The sequence below is a fragment of the Balearica regulorum genome, chromosome 1 (assembly GCF_011004875.1).
Source record: "Balearica regulorum gibbericeps isolate bBalReg1 chromosome 1, bBalReg1.pri, whole genome shotgun sequence".
NCBI lineage: Eukaryota > Metazoa > Chordata > Aves > Gruiformes > Gruidae > Balearica > Balearica regulorum.
The window spans coordinates 94,582,136-94,605,846 of NC_046184.1; the positions used below are offsets into that span (position 1 = coordinate 94,582,136).

At 38.7% G+C, this 23,711-nt stretch overlaps 1 protein-coding gene across 3 annotated transcripts in view; it reads left to right on the top strand.

The window, feature by feature from the left end:
- ZPLD1 (zona pellucida like domain containing 1) overlaps positions 1 to 23,711 on the top strand; it is a 105,356-nt gene that overhangs the window by 63,252 nt on the left and 18,393 nt on the right. For all 3 annotated transcript variants that reach the window (XM_075767199.1, XM_075767189.1, XM_075767207.1), the window contains exons 2-4: positions 6,285 to 6,398; positions 17,149 to 17,262; positions 22,450 to 22,670. In XM_075767199.1, coding sequence (XP_075623314.1) covers positions 17,157 to 17,262; positions 22,450 to 22,670 — 327 coding nt within the window. In that variant the 5' untranslated portion in view covers positions 6,285 to 6,398; positions 17,149 to 17,156. The remainder of the gene's footprint in view (positions 1 to 6,284; positions 6,399 to 17,148; positions 17,263 to 22,449; positions 22,671 to 23,711) is intronic.

Consider the following 23,711-nt stretch of genomic DNA (forward strand, 5'->3'; position numbering starts at 1 on the left):
AATGTTTCCTGACACCTGTCATCTTATTATTTTGAAATTTTAATTTCACATTAAATTATAGAAAATGGTCCTAGTAACCAAAGCAGCAGCTGTATTTACCTAGGAAAAAACTCATGGAAAATAGTCTTAGAGATCTCTCTGTGGCCTGAATAAACATGGGAAGCTCTGTGTTTATTGCACTAGCTCTGCCCGTGCTTTTTATTTCTTGAATAAAAGTAGCTCTAAAAGACCCCCAAACTCTCAAAGAAAGCTTCTGGCGCAATGTAAACCAAGCTCTAAGCAAACAAACAAACAAAAAATCCCTCTTTACACCAAAGGATGCATGAGGGAACCCAGTTGGTTTGAGGAACTTCACTCACTGGTGTATTTAAAATATGTTAAACTACATCACTTTCCTGCTTGGAGAAGCCCCGGGGTGTGGGCGCACAGTCTGCAGCAGCGCTTGCTCAGGCGGTCAGCCCTTTGCTTCGGTTCCCTTCGGGCTCCTGCTGAATGTGAGCGGCACCTTGGGACTCTCCGCATGTAATTTTTCACCATTGTGAGCCAGGCCCGAATTTCTGAAAAGGAAATAAAGGCTTCAGGATTCGTCCCTGGAATAATGGCAAATTCAGGCATATTTCTTTGCAATGCAAGCTAAACTACCTGTATTTTTCAAACAAATAATGATTGCCTCACCCTACGCTCTGGAGGCTAACAGGCTCCCAATCATATGAATGAGGTAATCTTTCAGCAACTTAACACTAAACTTGAGAACAAGTGAAAGAAGGAAACCACTTAGAGGAAAATAACCTCTCTGTGATGGCCCTTTCTCAGAAATACAAGATTTGCTGTTCAGCACCAGCAAGTGTGTAGGGAACCAGCTGAATGGGAGAATCTGTCCACTCCTCTAAGTACTTAATGGGACACTTATTTCCTTTTGCTAAAGAAAGGCTGGTGACATCCGCATTTAGTTGAAGAAGCTAATGGCAGAGGGAGACAAGGAAAGGCTATGCTGTAAAGCAAGACTACCAGATCAATGTTCTTTCAGGTCCGAAACATCTTCTCTTTCTCATCTGAAAATCTGCAGATCTGAGTAGAAGAAAAATGCTGGAAGTACTGAAAAGTTAAATATAATCTAGTTGTTAGAGGAAAGAAATAGGGACTGTGGGTTTGGCTAGGAGGTGGGAATGGGTTAAAAAAGGAGTGTGTCTCAGACATAGGAGTGTGTAATGCTTAGGACTCATCTAATCCTAATAAAGTATGTATATTTGGAAATGGTGGGCTTCAAAACAAACTCTGCATCTTGTGTTTGGACAGTGTAACTTTCTGGGAAGATAAGATGACAAGTGGTAACAAATTGATTTTGCTTTTTTTAGATTTGGGGGAAACCAAAAATTCTCTATATAATCTAAGAGGAAGTTTAATTTTAGATTTATTTTCACAGCAGGTTGTCAGGTCTGTTGTGGGCAACACAAACTCTTTTTCAGAACACCCCCAGGTGAGCTGAAGCTCATCTGTGATAGTAGATGTAGACTCTGCCAGTAGCGGCTTAAACATTTAAAATCAAAAAGTAGACAAATTGTGAATCAAAGAGGAATTTTAAAACAAGAAATGAGCTCGTTTTAATGCTGTTCTAAAGCACTGGGAGAATATATTTGTTGTCACTGAGCAGGCGGATTTCCATAAAGCCAGAGAAGCTAAAGGAGTCTTGTGTGTGTTTTTAATCCAATTCACAATTCGTTACCACAGCCATTTCTCATTCAAGTTTACCTCTGCTAATACTGGAACATGTTGGTCCTTTGATATATGTTGTTGTGTGCTAGTATGACTAACAGGGATTTATATATCCCAGTTCTATGGTCTGTACCCAGATGAAACTGATGCCAGGGTTATTTACAATCTGTTCAGGTCACATTTTTGCCTTTGGTAAAACTCCGCATAAACTGGATTTGGGTTCTGTGTGATGTTTCAGTGCAAGTATAATGTCACGACCATTTTTCTCACTTGTACTCCCTGTTCTGCTAACAGTTTGCATTACGGAGGTTTAAATTACAATTGCTTTGGCAAGACAGAAAGTGAACTAGTTGGTTCTGAGGTTGAATACTGTTCAGTTATTTAAAACTGGTGCACACTCTCTCTAGATGCCAATAATGAAAATAGCCATGACAATTTTTAAGCCATGTGTTTGTGTGAGTATATTTGATTATAACTAGGGAGGAATTTTTCATGCAGTATTGATTTTTTAAATTTTTTTTTCCTTGTAGCTACAGCATACATTGACTGGGTATAGTAGGAATGGTATAAATTGTTAATCTACATTAGCTGGCTTCTGAATTTGTTTCACAGACCCTCCGGCAATCGCTGTGCACCTTCAGAACTCATTCCCAAAAAGGCAGAGTCCCTCTTAAGAGAGCAAAGCGTTTCACTTTTGAACTGAGTATGGGAATTTCACATGACCTTTAAAACAGAAGAATATTTTGTTTTGAAATAACCTTATTTCTTTTCTGTGCTTAAAAAAGTTAGCAGTCCAGCTGAGCTTTGAGAAATTTCACATTAATGGTGAAGCTCTGATATTGGCTTAAATTTGGTAACAGCAAGTCTAGGATATCTCCAGAGCTCTATGCAAGAGGATAATAGTGATAAAAACATAAGGAAAAATGCTTTTTTTTCTGGTTAATAATGAATTATAATCTTGTCTATCTTTTTTTTTTTTTTAATTAAGAGAAATGCAAATCTAGTAAACTCTGAAGTTATATCACAGGCAAATCAGCAGTAGAGTTTGGCTTGCATAATGACTGGTTAATAATCTTTGGACTTGCCCTTTTATTTGGAATTTGTTCTTTTCTATTGAGTTTTTCTATCATCTTGCAGCCACTCTGTCTGCCTGTAGGTATTTAGATATCGGCAGCCAATTGTGGGTGAGTTGGGGCTTTCCAAGTCGTGGAGGAAAAATAGTTTTGCTTATGTATTGTGTCTTTCTATATGAAAAGAGAAAGCTCCTTAGATGCAAAGCTCCTTTTAGCAAATTGCTAAAACTTATAATCAGGCTGTGTCCAAAACTCCTCTAAAATTAGCCTTTAGAAGAATCAGCTTGTCTGATCTCAATACAGAAAATAGCGAGACAGGCAGAGGGATTTGTGAGATGGAGACAGATTTTGAATTTGGAAATGAGTGAGATGTCTTTTAGTCATAATGGGGTACATTTGGAAAGCTCTTTATGTGATATATTCATAGCACTGTGTTCTTGTATTTGTTCTGGCTAGAATATCTGTTTGAAATCATACTGAAAGCTTGCTAAACTATTGAATATTATACAGAGTGAAAATAATTTCTTTACAAATAAACTGTGTAAGATTAGAGAATCAAATAGTTGGGGGCACATTCCTTCAAGGATTAATGGTGAAATACTCAGGTTTGTTTTATTTTTCCATGTTAATGAATTCAGGGATTTCTTTTTATTTTAAATTTAAAGTGTAGATAAATAACACATTATATAGCAGTGGAATTACTGAATTTTCTATTATTTATAGAGAACTTTAAACAAACCTTGGATTTTATGGGTCCATACAGCATATCCTTCAGATCACTTAGAAGTACAGTATGATAGCAGTGAGGTGCCTGTTTCTTCTGTGTACAGAGATTTGTTGATTGATTGCTTTCTCTAAATAAGACCAGTTAATTACTGATAGAACATGTTGGGGCTGTTTTCCCCCTTGCCTATGGGTTTTTAATAGATTGAGGGGGGAACTGCTGCGCTCCTGGGTTATGAAAGCTCTTTGGGGTTGGGAACCTCTAGCTAATCATCCGAGAAGCATATGGTGAGAGAGGGGCACGTCAGCAGTAATTTTCACAGGGGGTGCATGATGTGATCTGCCAGGATAAAGGCTGGTCTTGCAGGTAACCGAGGGCTGCGATTCAGCCACTGTGAGCTGTGCTGCCCGGCCAGGTTTTCACCGGCTTCTGCTCACACATGTGTGTGGGTGGAAGGGCATCCACCTCAGCTGAGCTGCTCCTACAGCTTGTGGGGAGAGCTGGGTCTCCCAAAAGTGCATGGCCACCACTCTTCTGTGCGTAGCTGCTGAGATGGCCAGCTTCTTGAGTCAGTCTCAGGTTATAAGGACCTGTCCTGCAGCTTGGTGCTTTGTCTCCTTTATTTACTGAAAAGTGTAGTCTGCAACAGGAGAAAGATGGGATGACAGCTGTGATGCTGGGCCAGGATTTCACTGTGTGTATATCTCTATGGAGGAAGAAACCCAAATGTTGCAGAAGCTGTACTTGCTGCCAGTGGAAACAGAGATAAATTGCACACAGTGTCTTAAGATGATTTGATGCTTTTAATAATCTCGTTTGAAGACCAAAAAGCAAGGGATGACTTTTGCTATTATAAGTGTCTTAAATAATAAAATAAAATAAATCAAGATTCCCATTTTGGAAACCTACTCAAGGGTAGACCATGCTTTAAACACTCTTGTTTGGGAAACTGATATTATGCTGAGATATTTCATTGTGGATTTGTGTGATGAGCTATCAAACCTGTCTAAACACTTAATATGAAGTAAAAGACTGGAATGTGTCATTGCTGCATACCTCTTGGCTTATCTTTTTATTAGTTCAAGGCTCCCCTAGTCCAGACTGTATTACATTCTTCATATTTTAAGGTTGGACTTGGGTTTTGAGTACTTACCTAGCCAAAGCAGCATTAATATTATAGGGTGTGTGCCTGAATAAAGGACTAAAAAATTGTAGAGGTAAAGAGCCCTTTGGTGCCTGATGACTTCAAAGTTACAACTCTAATAGGTTGGGTCTTTTTCTAGAGCAAAACTCCTGCTGGGAACAGCAAAAGCTCTGGCTGCCTGAGTATGGGGTCAACGCCGGGCTCTCCTTGCTGGCTCTGGAGTGGCCAGGTGGGGTCTGCCGTTCCCTGGGGCAGAGCACAAGGTCTGTGTGTGCAGGGGCTACCCCCTTTCAAGACTGGAAGGAAGGTGAAACGGTTCTTCCCCAGCTCTGGAGGAGCTGTGCCCAGTGCCCCTGGGGGAGAAGGATTCTGGGCTCCCATGTGTGGAGGTGACTGGAGGGGGGTAGTGCAGGAAATGGCAGGGGAGCATCCCACTGCCTCGGGAGAAACTGAGAGCTGGCAGGGGACATGCAGACCTGTGGGCTCTCTGGGGTTCCTCTAGGAGCTCGTTCACCAAGGCCTGTGCTTCCGTAGGATGCTTCAGCATTAAAAGGGAAATCTGCTTTCTTCTGTCAGTGCCCTGACATGGTAGGACCATGAGGAGGAAGGGGAGTCAGTGCATCCTGTTGCTGCCAATTCTGCCATGGCTGCTCTTCAGGGCCTGCCTGGGTTACCATGAACGTGCACAGTGTGCTCTGCAGCACTTTGATGTTTAAGAGGAGCTGGCCAAAGTGAAAGCATGGCAGAGGCAAGGCTTTTGTGTTCTAAAACCCGCCCTAAGTCCTAACAAATCCAAGCACCTCAAAGCTTTCTCTATGGTGCTAAAGCCTGTAAACTCCTGTTTTCCCTGACCAAAGGGGTAACAAAAGCTTCCAGGCATAGATGGCTGCAATAGAAACTGAAGGGAGGGGGCAAAAGGAGGCAGGAGGAAGCAAAAAATAATGCAACAAAAGGCAGTTAAACACCTCCCTCCCACCCCTCTCCAAGTCCCAGAGATGGAAGAGTAGATATTATGAAGCAGGTTTGGTTTCTAGCAGCTTGATCTTTGCTTTTGTGTGCACTTGGCTTTGTGTGCATTGATGTCCTGTTCGTAATTATCATTCTGTTGACACCTGTATTCATGATGACACCCCTATATCACATTTTCATCACAGTGTGAAATGTCGCTCTTTTTTTGCCTTTGTTTTGTTTAGTACTATGAATTTAGCCCAGAATTGAAAAAAATAGATACTTCTCACAACACACAATGGGACATTGATAACCTTGCAGCTTAGTTACTGATCCTATCTCAGTGCTTCCATTTCTCTCCTTCCTCCCCACTCCTCTTTTTAAGCAGACAAGGTTTTCCCTCAACAAGCTGATGACAGAATAATTTCTCCAAGTTGATTGTTTGCCCCACATGGTCCTCTGGAGATCTTCATACAAGTGGAGACAAGCAGATCAAAAGGCTGCAAGAAAAAAAAGAAGCAGAGGATTGAAAAAAGCCACCATAAAGATCCTGCTCAGGTTTCAGTCTGATGATAAACAGACTTGTAAAGTATTCTGAGACCTGTCAAATCTTCCCATCTAAAATCCAGACCTATTTTAAAAAGAATTTTCATAATGAGTGTTTCTTTTCTCCCATCCACAGGCTCAGAGTATTTTGTGAAAAAGTTCTGCAGAGCAGAGTCGTCAAACACTTGATCACATGCAGGAGCACAGGATAGATGGAGTACAGCTGACTCAACAGCTACAGGGGATTTGGGTAAGTGCCCACCATGTCAGCCAACTAGAACTTACTAAAATCTTGGTAAATGTCAAATTATTTGTTACTTTTTTAAAGAAAATTCTTACTTTATCACCTGTCAGACAAATTTAACCTCACTGGGAAATCTCAGTGGGAGTTTGTCGGGGAAGAAGTATGCAGGGAATGGCTAATGAAAACATGAAGGCAAATTAGCATCCAAATGTGAAAAGAGGTGATTTTCCCCCCCCCTCAGCTTAGCTTTTACCTAAAGGTTCCTAGGCCAGACCCGTGCTATTAGTGTGAGAGGAGGAAGGTTACAAACCCCTTGCAGTACTGAGGCTGTCAATGTATGTTCAACCCACTCATGTTACTTTCAGGAGGGAAACAACCAATTGCTCGAAGGAGACAATGTTATCCAACTTGCGGTGTCAGTCAGCCTGCTCCCACAATCATCGCATTGATGGAGGAAAATTTTGATAAGCGAGACTTCTTATCTGGCTCCACTGCAATCGAATGACATGGGTTTGCTGATTGGAAATTACATTGTCTCCGGTCACAAAGGTGACTGGACATGATAATTGCACCACCTTTGTTTATTTTTAAAGTAGTAATAATGACAATATATTCTTGAATGAAGATAGTGAGGATTTGAAATCAAGTCTGCAGTTGAGCTGATAAACTGATACAGTTCAAATTGACATAGTTACTATAATTGCTTTAGGTACTGTGAGGGGAAACTTTATCATGGTCTAAGAGCAGCAGAAGATAGGAGTGTTGGCCCTGCTTGTATGCTTTTGATCAAAGAATGTTTTTATCAATGCATGATGTTTTGGTTTTTTTCAGCTAGGTCTTGAGCAGTACGCTCAGGCTTGTTTTAGAGGTTGGCTTGCAAATTACTTCAAACCTTGTTTTAAGTCCAAAATGGCTATGAGAGGGACTTGAAACATGGGGAAAGAAATATTCATAAGTGAATCTTTTCTATTTCATCATAAAAATATTTTTTCTTTTAAAATATAAATTTGGGAACAGTGTAAGTGCACTCTGATTTCACAGCGTTTATGAAATCTGTGGTATTAGATACTTTCTTAGACCAAGATATTAGCAGTATTATTTACTGCAAATTTGTTTAACTTTTAAGGTCTAGATAAGGCTGTACTGTACTGCAGCAGTATTCTACAACTTTACTGCTTAATTTCTGTTCCTAAAAGTAAGGAAATTGAAGTCATCATGATGGCATAAACTGTTGCCGCTTTTTGTCAGGGAAGTCTTTATTTTACTGGTAACTTTTCAAGCTGCAAACAGATGGCTGCAGTATAATCTACTTGCTAGTGACATCAAGCATTATTTACTGAAGATTTATATTTATATTGCTCTCTTCAAAAGCGTAAAAAGAGTAATTAAGTGGAATGATACTCATTTAGATCTTTATCTGCCCATGTGACTGCAGGGCTCTGGGGGCAGGCAATAGGATTAAGAGCGTCTCACCACTAATCAGTGTGTTTGAATCCAGACCATGGTTAGAGGCAACTGAAGACCGTTAGCATGTGATGACTCTTCAGTGGCCTATTTCAAATGATTTGATGGTCTCTGTAAATTTGCTAGCTGATGGAACCCCCATAATGATCAGTGGTCTGAGAAGGAAATCTGTAGACTGAATGTGCATGTGTTGAGAATGTATTTCAGCCTAGGAACAACCTATTCGTTCCAGGATTTGGGGACATTCTTTGTACACTCCCTGCACAGGGGACTCAACGGGACTGTTGCTTTTGTGCTTCAGTCCAAGATGATTCTGGACTTGCTTTAGTCTCTGAGTGATTTTCAAATTCCAATGTCTCTGCTAAAAGTGAAGGAGGAACACAATGTAAAACAGCTGCAAAAGAGCAAAATCAGCCCATTTTTTCTCAGTATTGGATTAATTAGCCAATGTCTTAAAAACACTGTAGTAGTGTTCATTACAGATACTTCTATATGTAATAGCCAGTCTGTAGGTGGGTGCGGCACGGCTGGTGGTTACCTGATGGTTCTTGTTTTGTAATCGAGCAGTTTTAACTGTTAACTATAGAATTTTTTTCTTGTTTGTAGTATTTTGTAGCTGAAATGAGAAGTAGAAAATTGAAAATTATTTTTTAGTTTTATGATGCGAGTCAGATATGCAGTGACTTTAATATGAAATCTATCTGTTTTCAGTAGATTTATGTTCTTGGTGTTTCATGCTGAATCCACTGAAGTTGTGCTAAAGAATCTAACACACAAGACAAAAGAAATGCAGAGCTAAGTGCAAAAAGTAAAATTATGTGGATTTTAATGATTAAAAGGAGATCTTGCTTTGTGAAGAACCTCCAAATTTGGGCTAAACCAATCTTTTTCAGTTCACTGCAATAGTCTCCAAATCTTATACTGAATTTCCTTTCTTTTTTTCTCAGGTCTCTTGCTGGTGTCAAAGTTTTTTTGATGCAGTAGACAGTATGAAGAGTGTGAAAGTGAGAGGAAAATTTGTCCAAAATTCTTTAATTCGGGTCACAGCTTTGACCATAAATCACTTCCTTGAGACCCGTTTTCCTCTCAAATCTGCTCTCACTCACGACATTCTGCACTTCATATCTGCGTGAATGTCCTGTGGGAAACAGTAGTTAATTCATGCAGGTTGGAAGAACAGAATAGAAATCCATCTTTCCTGTGAGGATCAGGAGATGTGATTTCTTTTTTTTTTTTTTTGGTGCATTTTTCTATCTGGAACTTTAAGCTGATTTGTATTTTCACATTGTATTGAGGTATCTGTGAACCATGGAGCAGAAACATTATTTCAAACATAAACTTAAAATTTTTAGCTTATCTGTCAGATACGTATTTAGTTACTTTCATTGTATAATACGATGAGCACGATTTGAAAAACACTAGCATTTCCTTAGGTTGATAAAATAAATATCTGGAAGAGTTTGGACAATATTTTCTGTGAAATGCAGGAATAAAGATCTAAATATCCTATTGAAGTCATCTTTGTAGGACAGCAAAGCAAGATTCTGGTAATATGTAAAGGAAAATCCAACTATTCCATCACTAAGCATAACCACAGTAAAAGTAATATGGAACAGGGTGGGGAGAAGGTAGCACATTTGAAGAAGGTTAGTATTTCACTAATGGATGTAGGAAAAGCTAGAATAACTGGTGTTTAGCACAGAATAGCAGGTAAACAGTTTACTCCAAGACTTCAACAGTCTTAAGTGAATAAGTTTAAATAGATCTAGTAAGTCAAGATCTCTGGCTTGTTCAACAAACAGGTTTTTTTTTTTTTTTAAAATGCTTTAATAACTGTGTTTCCCTAATAGTCTGTTTCCTTGGAAGAGGGTATTATGCTACTTTGTATAAGTATCTTGGAAATTTTCATATAGTCATATTCTTAATTTGATCACTGTTTCTCTTCTTACCTTGTAACTATGCAGTTAACTTAGTTTCTTTTCAGACCAGATTAAAAAAATGTTAGTGCATCAAAGGTTTTGTTGTAACAATGAAGACAGACATTGTATACTATAGTGCAGTGTTTAAAAGATTATTATGAATGTTTTGAAGTCTTAAAATGCAGAATTCTTTTTTTACTTATTGGCAGTATGGTACACCGACTAAATTTCCCTAGTCTTTAGGCAGGCAAAAGAACAGTCTCAGCTGGAGTTTGGCTATCCAAGGCGATGAGATGAAGCTCTCTTTAAGCACACCTTTTGCTGATTTTATAGGTTGAAGAGCACTGCATGGCTGTAAGGCTTCTATTATTTACCCAACATACACATTTAATGCTCACTAGCAGTAATGAGATCCACAAAAATAAAGACCAAGTTGTGTCTTTGGGAACCAGATCTCCATCTTCAACCTTTTGGTGTTCAGCAGGGTTTAGAATGTTATTTCATTTCAATATGTAAGCTATGGATTGCTTCCATATAAATATGTTATGGTCTTGAATTCCAGTTGCCCATGTAGTGTGCTGGTCAAAATTTGAAGTCTTTCAGATTAAAATCTAGTGACTTTGGTATGACTTCCTTTTGTGGAAAACTAATGTCTTTTTCTCAGTCCCTTTGGCTTTTTTTTATCCTGTGAAAGAGATTATTGTAAAAAGACTGGAAAATAAACCAGATTTTTTTTAAACTTTAGAACCAAAGCAAAAGCTTTCTATATTGTTTTTTAAAAACCTTGTTCCTCAGTTTCATTTTCCTTGGACACTGCAGGCACCTGTTTGATTCACACACATCTTGAGATTTGAGACTTTAGCTATGATTTAATCTTCGTCAGGTAAAACTCCTGTTTGGTTCTGGTGGAAGTTTGATTAAAAAGTGGCTCCAAGCTTTGACCCAACATTTATTTACAAAGCTGATGTAGTATGGGGCTAATCCAGTACTCTTTTTTTTTTTTTTTTTTTTTTTTTTTTTTTTTTAAATCTAAAGAATTGAGTGGAAATATATAACTAGCAAATAAACACAGGTCATTCTAGGACCAAATAAGTGATGCTGAAGTCAACTCCATGCCTGACTATGTGTGTGTGTTTAATGCATGATCAATCTTGCATGGTCCACAACTGCTCTTTGTGTTCTGAATAGCTACAAGAGAGAGATTAGTTTGCCTATTTAAAACAAAACTCTTTTCTCGTTTTGTGTGTGTGTGTGGAAAATTAGCTGGTTTTGTACATTCTGGGGTGTACTGATCTCTGATGTTTTTAGTTTTATTATTTCATCATATATGTTAAATTATGTTGTTATATGTTAAATTTGTTTATATTTTTGTGCTGTGTACCTTCAAATACTGTAATTTGGGGAACATACAGTCTGTTCACAGGTTTATCTCTGTCATCAGCTTTAGTCTTCTGTTTAGGAAACTGCTGACATTCTAGATATATGTGTGCCTCTGCGTATAAGTTTGTTGTATGTGTGTACATGTCTGTATATATTTTTTCAGCTTTGCAGGTTTTTCTTGGTGTCAGAAATGGGATGGAACTATGGAGTCTGAAATCAGAAAAATCTGTAAAAAAAGAAATTCTGTGTTTCAAAGTCTCAGCACCAAAGATTATCCACAAGCAGAGGGAAGTTTTATAACTGAAATGTGTCTTAAAGTTCTTCACATCATGTGCCCTTTTTTCTGTAACAGTCCTCTTGAAAAAAGAGAATTATCACTGTTTGGGAGACTTGTCTTCAAAACAGATACTGTAAATATCCAAGTCCTATTTTATCTGCATCTGAAGAGCCAAGGAGATAGTGGAAGGCAATAGTGAAAATGTGATCTGAATAACTTGTCACAATGGGATGTACAAGTTAAAAGAGAGAATTCCACTGAAGAACTTGAGATAGAGAGGTATTCTTTTTCTTTTTTTTCATTGGGTTACTTTTAAATGATGACAAATGATCTAATACGTCTAGAAGCAAAGCAGTTCTGGAAGACCTGACAGCAGTACAGTTAACATACTTCATAACTAGTCACAACTTGAGTGCAGATGCAGAAGCAAGTGTGGCAGTAAGACGAATGTAAACCAAAAAGACAAGGAACTATTTTGTCATGATATGACTGAGAAGTACTTATTAAACTATAAGTAATGATAACTTGAAAATATTTTTGTGAGTAAAAGCAGTAATGTTTCTATTCCATTACTTGTAGAGACCTAATGTGCAATGCTATAGAGCATTTAGGCAGGTACTAGATAGGTAAGAAAACACTTAAAAATGTTCCACCAGCTTTATTATGTGCTTATCACATCTGTAATTTTCTTTCAGAAGTTTTCATTATCACTATTAACTGTTTTTTGACTTACCCAGTCAGAAGGCATTAAGATAACCGTATTATTTTGTAGACCTGCCACACCCTGCGAATGAAAAATAGAGAACAAGAAGTAGATTATAGGATGTTCTCATAAAATACATGATGAATATTTGAAATAATACACTCAGAAGTTGGAACTGGCTCACAAATGGATTTCAATAAAAATGTAGGGCTGAATCAGTGAATGCTGTTCACAATGGTAAATTTTTGAAGATCTTTTTAGAGTGGATGGGTGAAGAAGAGAAATGTATGTTGAGTGATAAGAGAGGAAAGAAGAGGGAATCTAGATAGGTCAAACCACTGCTCCATGAAACTAAATTCCTAAATTGACTACAAAATGGTTTTTCTTTAAATCATAAACATCTTTACATTGAAATTTTGTGCGGGTTTTGTGACATGAAGTGTATGAAAGCAGGGATAAAGGCTTTGTAAAATGGTAACAAATTCAGGACTGCACGTTGCAACTCTAACCTCTTTGTACTCTTTAATGATATGCAGCACAGAACAGTAAGACCTTCAGTTGTGACTCAGTGCTGAATATAAAGACAACTCTGGTTTCAGCAAAGATTTGTACCCTGACTATTTCAGCATTCTGGAAGTTTACTGTAATTTTATTACGTTGATACCTGGGTATGTTGAGCTGTTTTCCTTTGAATTGATTGTTTTAAAAAAATCTACATGGACAATGGTCTCTGAAATCATTTAATTAACCATGTTTGGTAGATCTTTAAATCCTTGTCTGTCTCTTTGTCCATACCTGGCATTTAAAGCTCTGTTGTTCTAGTAATGCTTGAGATAGCTGTTACGTGAACTTCTTTTTGTGTTAATGGAAGTCCTGCACATGGATTTTTACCTCCACCCCCGAGTTAAGGGAAAGAACAGTTCCCTTGCTAAACAGAAAATACCAGACCTTGTTTGGAAGAGATCCTTTGGTACATGGATGGAGGTAGAAACATTTGGAAGTAAAATTATTTAAGTGACTATGACAGGATTTTTTGAGGTGATTTGGGCATTTCAGTGAGACTAAGCACTACACTGTGAATGTCATAAGCAAACCATGGTAAATCACGTAAACATTAAGATTCTTGAAGATGCTCAGCAGAGAAAACCAGAAATAAAGTCTGAAGAATACAGAAGAGAACTCTTGGTACATCAGTGAAACGTGGTATGGGTTTGTCAATTAAGAGTTTCATAGATAAAGGATCACATTTCCCTTTCAGTATGTGTTGGCATCTTTGGAATCATGAAAGATATCTTAACAACCAACTGTCTTTGCAATTAGACCAAAGAAGCGCTTTTTTGGGAAAGCACCAAGAGCTGTATTCCTAGAAAAAGGCTTAAAGAATTACATACTAAGTTGAAGAAACAAGGCAAATATCTTCCACATGAATTTGTTTACTCCTGGATTATAAATCACCCTATTCATCACACTTGCATATTACCTTCCTTTTTTTGTACCTGGAATATTCATTTCATATTCATGTATAGGCAATAAAATCATGATGTTTCTGTTACTATTTTGATAAAACTTTTACGCTTCTTTGATTGGATGAAATCTTCAGCTGTATCAGTATGGTACAAATCTTTCGGTTAGGTTGCCTTATACATTTGGGGGACTGAAGTTTTAGAAATTTCTGTTGAGAAATAAATTGCCAGAGGCCTTTAAGAACAGGCTGGAAAAGCAGGAATGGCTGCCTTGATTCTTGCTGGGATGGGCAGATAGGTAAGGTTGGCCTCTGAGGGTGATTTCTAGCCCTGCAATTCTCTTGAGAAATGGAAAATAATGCATGTTCCTAACTTATTTAACTGAAGTCAGCGGTAGTCTGCTCAACTGGTGATGTGGATCTGCATGTTGATCCATATGCAGATGAGTCAATAGCCAGAAATCAAGTAGAACATTATTGGTTGTGTTAAAATCTGACTTGTTCTGAATACAGCTAGAGAACTAAAGCTATAAATACTTAATGTCTTAATTCAGCTTTGTTCCTTAGCAATCGTCTCTCCTTCCTCTGCAACACAGCAGCAGAAGTTAAGTTTAATAATTTAAAATTTTAGAATTTATTGTAAGTTCTACTTTTCATCTAAAATAATAGCTACAGCTTTGTCAGTGTCATCTTTCATTAAATTCTTTTCAAACAGTGGGGGTTTTTTGTTAGTAAAAAATACTGTGGCAGTTAGAAAATTGAAGTCAGATTTAGATCTTGGTAAATTGCCCTTGATTTATACCATTGTAATGGACATCAGGAACCAGCTTGTAGACTACAGAACAGTAATAGCCACTTTATCGATGAAATTGTTGTACAAGCAAGGTAAAGTTCCAGTACACTGGAGAAGTGCCAATTTTCCAAAGGAAAAAATGTTTCTTGGCTGATGCACAAGAAGTCTGTGCTGCCATTCAGCGAGACCTGAACAGGTTAGAGAGTTGGTTGGAGAGGAACCTAATGAAGTTCAACAAAGGCAAGTGCAGGGTCCTGCACCTAGGGAGGAATAACCCTGAGCACCAGTTCAGGTTAGGGGTTGAGCTGCTGGGAAAGCAGTCCTTTGGAGAAGGACCTGGGAGTCCCAGTGGACAACAAGCTTTCCATAAGCCAGCAGTGTGCCCTTGTGGCCAAGAAGGTCAGTGGTATCCTGGGATGCATAAAGAAGAGTGTGGCCAGCAGGGTGAGGAAGATTATCCTCCCCCTCTACTCTGCCCTGGTGAGGCCACATCTGGAGTTCTGTGTCCAGTTCTGGGCTCCCCAGTTCAAGAACAACAGGGAACTACTGGAGAGAGTCCAACAGAGGGCTACAAAGATGATGAGGGGACTGGAGCATCTCTCGTATGAGGAAAGCTGAGAGAGCTGGGTCTGTCTAGCCTGGAGAAGACTGAGAGGGGATCTTATTAATGCCTATAAATATCTGAAAAGTGGGTGTCAAGAGGATGGGGCCAGACTCTTTTCAGTGGTGCCCAGTGACAGGACAAGAGGCAATGGGCACAAACTGGAACGCAGGAAGTTCCATCTGAATGTGAGGAAAAACTTCTTTACTTTGAGGGTGGCAGAGCCCTGGAACAGGCTGCCCAGAGAAGCTGTGGAGTCTCCTTCTCTGGAGATATTCAAAACCCACCTGGACATGATCCTGTGCAATCTGCTCTAGGTGATCCTGCTGTAGCAGGGGGGTTGGACTAGGTGATCTCCAGAGATCCCTTCCAACCCCTATTATTCTGTGATTCTTTCAAAGTAAAGGATGAATTTTCCTGGTAAACAAACAAACCACCACCTTCTCTGTCTGAGAGTAATGAAGAGGGTGAGGAGATCATGAAAATACAGAGGTTTCATAGCAACCCAGTTAGGAATTTTATTTTCTTATGTTTTCACAGTTCATCATCCGCATTAGCTGCAAGTGCTGTCAACCTCCACAGGAATCTAATGGAAAAGGAGTAGAGGGTCAAAAAGTGCTTTCATTTAGAGTTTTGTATCCATCTGAAACTAAAAGGAGGTTGCATTGTTGCTATAGGTCACACTTTGAGTAAGTTATGCAGAACTTGCTCGCAAAACTGCTTTTGGATATGATAGCAAAAGTTTTATACTTGACTTACAAAACATGTATGCTTAGCTGGAAGCTGGTGTTTTCAATTCTCCATTTTTATTCCATGTATTTCTAAGCAGAATTACACAGGAGCGAAAGGCCGGACATCTGGATATGCCTTGACTTTTTAGTAGAGTTTGGCTCAGTGTTTTGTTGTAGTTGTTTTGTTTGCTGACGAAGAGCACTTGGGATTGTTCTCTATGGGTCTGTCTTTTAACGCAAGGCTTTAAATCCTGTGTTTGTGTACTCTATGAGCCTGGTTTGAAAACTAGTGGAAGCCTTTCTATTAATTTGAGCAGACTTTAACTCAGACTGCTGTGTAGCCATGAAAGATCCAGCTAAGAATGAGGGTTTGTCTCAAATGTTCTCTCTGTGTGTTGTTGCCAGCTCTTCTCAGCAATGCATGACAAACACTCACCATGCCAGATATGGCTGCGTTTGTGTGCTGCATCTATGGAGTTTACAAATGTTCTCTGTCCATTTGGAGAAAGGCGATGATCTGCATCTGTATCTATAGTCTTAGAGAAAGCAAACCTCCTAAATCTTAGGAGTGTTCAGTTCTTGTCTAGGCAAAGGGGAGAGCATTGCTGTATTTGAGATCCTCATCAGCAGAGATATTTTCTAGGCGTACAAAATCTTGTAAATAATAAAAAACCTTCAACCATTAACACTTGGATTCATGGACAAAAATCTTAATATTTTGGGACATTTTTGATAAAAGCATGAGTCAGATTTTTTTTGGTTTTGCTAAATACCACAGGTATTACACCTTGGAGTTTTCCTCTTAAGAGGAATAATTACTGAAGGCACTAGAAATTCATGTGTTCTAATCTCTTGGCCTGGTTGCTGGATACTATTCAAGTAGATGCAAGTGTCTGTGCCAACTCTGTACATAAGCTCAATGCAACTGCATGCATGCTTCAAAGAACAGATTTTTGGCAAATAGATACAAACTGATTTTTATTGTAGGATCTTGAGCCTGAGAATTGCTCAGCAAGCCATTTATCTGCATGGTTTTCAAGGACTTGGCTAAAATAAAACTTTTTCTAAGATGTCTTTCTCAAAGAATTTTTACACTGAAATGTCAAAAAAACTGTTGGAGTTTAAATATTTAAGCAATCCTAATCTATCCATATATATTAGGGATTTTTTTCCTTTTACATCATCCTTGAGTATCTTTTCAAGTCATCTAATCAAGTTATGATTAAAAGCTGTAGAAGTTAATAGAAATTACACATTACTCGGAGAAATAGGCCCTTCTGCCTCTGGGCTCTTTCCCATAAACTTGTGAGCTTTATCCCCAATTCCTTTGCTGGAGACCTTCACCTCCCGAGTGGTTAAATGTCTGCAGTAAGCATCTTTAAGGCAATGAACAGATGTGTGTAATAACCACCTAATGTTTCGCTAGGTTTTGCAATGGAACAGGTATGGTTACTGCTCCTGCTGACGATTAAAGTGCTTTCAGTGACTGCTCAGTTCAACGGATACAACTGTGATGCTAACCTCCATAGCAGGTTTCCTGGTAAGTGTTTAATAGACTTTTTTCTAATGGCTTCTTTATTGTCTTGGTTCAAAGCAGCGCTTATTTTTAAATACAGAACTTTAAATCTGTCTGAAGCCTGCCTGTGGGTAGGACTCCACATTAAGTGAGCGGTAACTATCTCAGTGACAATGAAACTCCTCTAATGTTGCATTTTACTTTCTTCTTAATTGCATGATGGGTCAGATTCAGCCTAGTAGTAATGAATACAACTCCCCTCACATCAGTGGGGTTTGACCTGCTTTTGCCAGAGCTCTATCGTGTCCAAGTAGTTCACCAGAGGTTGTGTTGTTCCAAATGTTCTCTATAGATTTAAGAGTCTGAAACTTCTAACTGGGTTTTCTTTCATGTTTTATCTGAGTAAAAGAATATAATTATGTCCTTTTAATGAAATAGAGATATATATCTATTATTGAGCAAAATGAAGTTGATGGCAAAATTCAGTTCCTCACTTCAATCTAAGCACTTGGTTAGAGACAGATGAAGCAATGGAATGTATCTGTGTATGATGTACACTCATGCCTCTGTGCAAATTAAGTTGTTTTGGGGACATCAGATGTCCGGAGCTCTTAATACAATGAGAAATAGAAATGAAATTTTAGTCTTAATGACATGTGTATGAGGCTTTACTCAGCTAAAGAATGTTTTTAGTCTCTGTTATCTTGCATATCTTTCCTGCCTCAGTTGTTTCTTGGACAGAATAATAATAAAAAAGGCTGTGAATACTGGCGTGCTCACATCTTATGTTTCTGAGGTAGCAATTGAATTGAACAGTATAGTGATGAACTCTCAGTATAGTATTACGCTGTAATACCTTTCAGTGTTGTTGCTTTCTGAATAATAATAGCTTTGATTTTTTTTTCAGGAAGGATCAGCTCTTTTATTAAACTTAAGTCAGCAGAAAGCCTACATTCTCTTTATTGTTTCCTGTGTTACCACTACACTGCTAGGTGCTTTGTTGATACAAAGACCAACAATGGGTTTGATCCTTTTTCACTTAATTGATGTGAATGTGAAGAGCAGAGAAATGAGACATGCAAAGAAGATCAAATATGTTGCCTCCATCCCTGACAAAATCACTGTTTAACTGAATATTTCACAAACTACTTCTATATTCACCTTCTTAAGTAAAAGTTTTACAGGCTTGCCTCAAAAGTGTGGCTGAATTGTGCCCACCTGCCTGAGATCTACCTTTCATAGTTTCTCATGTTTTTCTGTTTCAGGCTTCTTGAGAGGATTGCAGCAGCTAGAGGGAAGTTTATATGCCTCTTTCTGTGCTTTTAAAATTTTTCTCTGGTCATTTTTTTGCAACAGTCGTGTGCCAAGGTTTTATATTTGCAATGTGATACCTGTGAATTGAATCCAGCTATTATTGTGGGTATTTAGGGGCCACTTGCAGTTCTGCCTCATAAAAAAGGGTCATCTCAGATTCCACGTCTGCCAAATTTCAGGTGCTAGGGAGAAAACTTGTTTAGGTTACAAGTAAACAGATTTTTTTTTTAAAGTAAATTCTAATCACCCCGCGCTGCCTGTAGGAGCTGAAAGTCAAGTCCTGCTTTTTCTTGTTTGTGATCTCAGGCAGTAAAGATTCAAAAGTTGGAATTTAATCAACAGTCTTAGTGCTGATTTTGAGAGCTAGGAAAGAAAAATAATTCTGCTTGTTAACTGTGCGTCTGAGATAGAGGTGGAAAACAGAAAACCATTTTGTCCCAAAATTTGACAGGCATTATTTTCAGCGGACTGCTTTGCAATGGGCTGGGGCTAGTGGAGCTGAGTGAGGCTGCTGGAGCTCTGTTTTCTGAGTTCAGGAACCCCAGAAGAAGGGCGAGAGAGCCTCTGTGGGGAGAAGGGGGCTTGCTCTCGCTGTGCTTGTTTCCTCAGTGCTTGGCTCAGGCTGTGGCTTTGAGGCTGCTGGCCTCACTGCCTTCAGAGTTCAAATGTAAGGGGAGTGCTGAGAGAGGGGTCAAAAAGGAGAATATTTCAAAACAAGCATCCTCCAGGCTGAGATACTGCTCACAGAGCCTGGTTATGGGTAGGACTTTCTTCCTATTCCTTATTTAGCTGGAATTCTGAACCTGGAGTGAGAATGGACTTTCTTACTGAGGTCTGTGGTGTGCAGATACCAAAGAAGCCATTGGGTTTTGAAGTTGTCTGCTCTTTTTCTTTAAATGTTGTGAAGAACAGAAGTTGTCCTCAGCAAAGATGAGAAATTAAGCCTTCCTGAAGGAACCTTGGAGCTCATCCATTTTTCATTTGTTTGTGCTTTTGTCATTCATTGCTTAGGTGACTCTCGCATAGAGATGGTGCTGCATAAATAGGATGATAAATAATCAGGCAGGACTTTTGTTTCTGCAGTTTGTGGGTTTGTTTTAGAGTGTAGGTATGCAATAGTCAGCAGGGATGAAGAAAAAACCTCACATTTGGTAGACTGAAAATTCTGTGACGTTTTATACCAAAAGCAAGATGTGCTCTAGAGAGTATGTAATAAGGTCAGATCCTGCTGTCCTTCAGAGAGTTGCCTGGAGAAAAAAGCTTTAGTTCTGCATTGCAGTAAAGCATAGCTCTTAGAAAGCTTCTTGGGGGGATGGAGCCATAGCAGTCTGGCTGTCTTCAGATGGGAAATGCGGTTTTGATTCAGGGGGCTTTTGCTGTAAGTGCGTACTGAGAACTCAGTAGAAGCTAAGCAAATATTGCAGCTTTTTCACATACACTGTGAATTGTAATTCAGTATCAAAACAGTGATTTGATCAAAGAGGAGGCTCCTGCAGAGAAACTGGTTTTGAACTATAAATGTCTTTGCATGCCTGTTCTGCCAGAATGACTTTTGTCAATGGTGTTCTGTGGCAAACTCTTGTCCTCTACAGGTCTTTCGCTGTCTGCTCAGGGGCAATGCGTGGAAGGGTACCAGAGCAGAAGCGGGCAGTGGGGCTGTCAGCATTTGGCTCCTGTTGCCATGGGTCTGTCCTTGATTCAAGATGGTCTCTGTTACTGTAGTATCTACGTACCTCTTGAGCTTTACTCTGTTTTGCGTGCGACATCCCTCTGAGAGCTGTTGACTGTAGGTACTTTATGTGATTTGAGTCAGAGGCCAAGTGCTTTGCCTATATGGAAACTCTGTGACAAAGAGGTCATTATATTTAAGGCCCCACTAGCTGGATGACCTAACCTTCAAACCATTGCTCCTGTCTTGCTCAGACAACCAGAAGCTTTTACTGAAGGAATGCAAATATTTTTTTTGTTTAAACTTATTCCTATATAGGAATAATATTTATCTTTCTAAATTCACGATCTAGATGTGTAGCTTCTAAAGGAACATTAGATCTGTTTGCACCTGGTTTCGGATTAATTTCTGAACAAATAATGTTGTTTTAATTCCAGAATGGACTAATTTGGCAACACTACTTCCTTGTAAACTAGTGGCCAGAAAAGGTTCAGTCTGGAAAGGTCGTTTGTCCTTCTGTATTAGCACAAAGGTTGGTTTTGTGCTGTATGGTCTCATTTTCCTTACTGTCAAATGAGAATTTTGCAAGTGGTAATGGTACCTTAACAGGTAAAGTAATATCCTGCTTTTTAAAAGGCTTGAAGCGAGTTATAAAATTAACTGACCTGCTTTATATAACATCCTGCAATTTGTTACAATCTGACTGTTTGTGCATTGGTCCAAATAAGCGTAAAGACGCTATGCTATTTGCCTTTTTGTACTGTTCCCTCTACCTTAGTATACCCATTAAATGGATCATAACAGTCCTCATGTAGTGAATACCAAGGCATACTTCCTCTTGATCTTTGTGTGTTATGTTAGTGGAATTATGTATATGTACAAACCAGGAGAATTCCATGCCAAATCACTTCGACTCCTCTCTTGCCTCCAATACATTTCTGCCCAGATTTACACCCAGTGAGTAACATTTATCACCACATTAGCTCAGGACTGAGTTTAGCCCGTTATTTCCTGGACTTGATTGTTTTGGCTTTAAAGCCGCCATTAAAGCTGTCTAAATTAAACTGCTCGTGCTCCTGTACCACGGGGGAAGAGCTAGTTCATTGTAATGGAGATTTCATTTCCTCTCTGTTGTGACAATGCAGCGAAACAATTCATTTCAGCAGGCTTAATGGTATAGTATTGACTGAAGTTGTTCTGCAATTTTTAATAGCACTTAATCTTTAAGCAGATGTAATAAATGAATTGTTATATAAAGGACTAATGTTTAACACAATGCCGTTTGGCTTTTTGTGAAGTGCTAGGGGGAAAAAACCAAAATAGCCCCCCAATCATCTACAGCCAAAGAAGAATTTATAGGAAAGCTATGTTACAGCTCTAAAGCAAAGCAAACTGTTGCTTTTGCCTATACCCTAACCTGATGCTTTTCTCTTCAACTACATAAAAATCTTCAGAACTTTTGAATAAAAGGTCAAATTAATCCAAGAAGTTTTTTTGCTGTTCAAAAACTGATCAGTTGTAACAATTGATGTTTTCTGGATTTTTTTGTATCGTCGTACTGTACAAAATGAAAGATTGCGAGATGCTTTGTAGTATTGATCATTGTCTTTCAAGAGCCAACTGATTTTCCATTAAAGCTGAATTTGATAGTTCTTAAAAAAACCCCAACTTTAAAGATACCATAATAAATTGCTCTGATATGCTACTGATTGTACTTCAAAGTCTGCAGCCTGAGACTGCGGTCTTGTACAATATGGGCTCCAGACAACCTCGGACAAACACACCCAACTTCCATGCTGGCGTGGGCTGGAAGGCAGAGCCCGGCCTCCTGAGTTTCTCAAAATCACTGGAAATTTCTGTTCCAGAAGGGGGCTGTTTAATCAGACTCTAAATATTTAACTATTTGCTGTTTTTCACTCCATTGCAGTGCTTCAGTTTGTGAATATGCTGCTGAATGATTTGCTGAGGAATTTTGGAATAATGGTTTTGTTGCATGGTAGATTACGTTACTGTATTAGTTCTTGTTTTCTCTTTAGTGAAGTTAAAGTCAAAGCTGTTCCTCAGAATAATGCAATTCTGACCTTTATATTCCAATATTTTGCTGTGACTGTGGTCTAGAAATTGATTTGATCAGAGGTTACAACACTAGACTAACTGCTACAATAATTATATGGAGATTAGTGGAAATGCATCTTCTTACAGTGTCTTTCCCTGTATTTTTCTTGCAGCTGAACGAGATATCAATGTTTTCTGTGGAGTGCAGACAATTACTATGAAGATAAATTTTTGCACAGTTCTTTTTTCTGGTTATTCTGAGACAGATCTGGCACTGAATGGGAAACATGGAGATGCCCACTGCAGGGGTTTCATCAATAACAACACCTTTCCAGCAGTGGTCATTTTCATCATCAATCTGAGTACTTTGGAATCCTGTGGAAACACTTTAGTGGTAAGACAAGGTCAAAGTGAAATTGTAGCATGGTTATTTACGCATAGGATCAAATGAATGGCCTTGACAGCATTGTGTCTTTTGCAGATAATGTTTACATTGTCTTGCATGCATCAAAGAAAACCAGATCAAGTCAGGAATTTATAATCTTGATTACTAATGAGAAAATGTGGTGGTACACATATTTGTCCTCTGATTAGAAAGTATATTTTTCATTTTAATATTTTTTCAATGGAAAAATGAGATTTTTCCAAGCCATTTTTAAAGCTCTTGCTGAATATGCTTTAAATTTTGCTCAAACTTTTCAAATACCCACTTGGAAAATGAAAGTACAATATTTTTAAAAGTGGGTTAGATGAGGGTTATAGTCTGAGTACCTACTTCTGTGCTCTCAAATGAGGGAGGCTTGCTGACAGATTGACTTATATGTTTCGTGATGAGGCAGTGCCTGAATATCCTGGGGACATAGTCTGGCCAGAGGGCCCAACCCACAGTAAACACCCCTGCTAGCAGTGCCTGGAGGTTTTGCACCTCCTTGGAAGATCTCAGCTTAATATGGAACTGCCTGACAACAAATTGAAGTTTTCAAGGAAATTTTGAATGTTTGACACGCACACAAAAGGCTATTTAATCTATGCACTCAATTAATGACAGAAAAATCAAGATGTACGACTGAAGCTCAGGTTTGTCTGTTCAGCTCTGATCTCTTAGTGCACTGCCAGTCTGTGCTATGGTGATTTGCCTGGTGGTGGGACTTCAGCATCTACATTTTATGTTGCTGTTTCATGCATGGATAACACACATATTTGTAGAGCTGATGACTAAATCTAATCTTTAGCAGTGGGTGAGATTTTGGAACTGGAATCTCATCCAGAAGCTGACTTTGAAGTCTCTTTTGTACCAGTATAATTTCATTTTCTTTAATGAAGCTATCTCACTCTGACTGGGGGGAGGGAGGTGATGTCAGATCTCAAACCTTCTAAACCAAGGGAGAGGAGAGATGTGCAGTTTGTGTGTATATCACACACTGTGCAAGCAGTG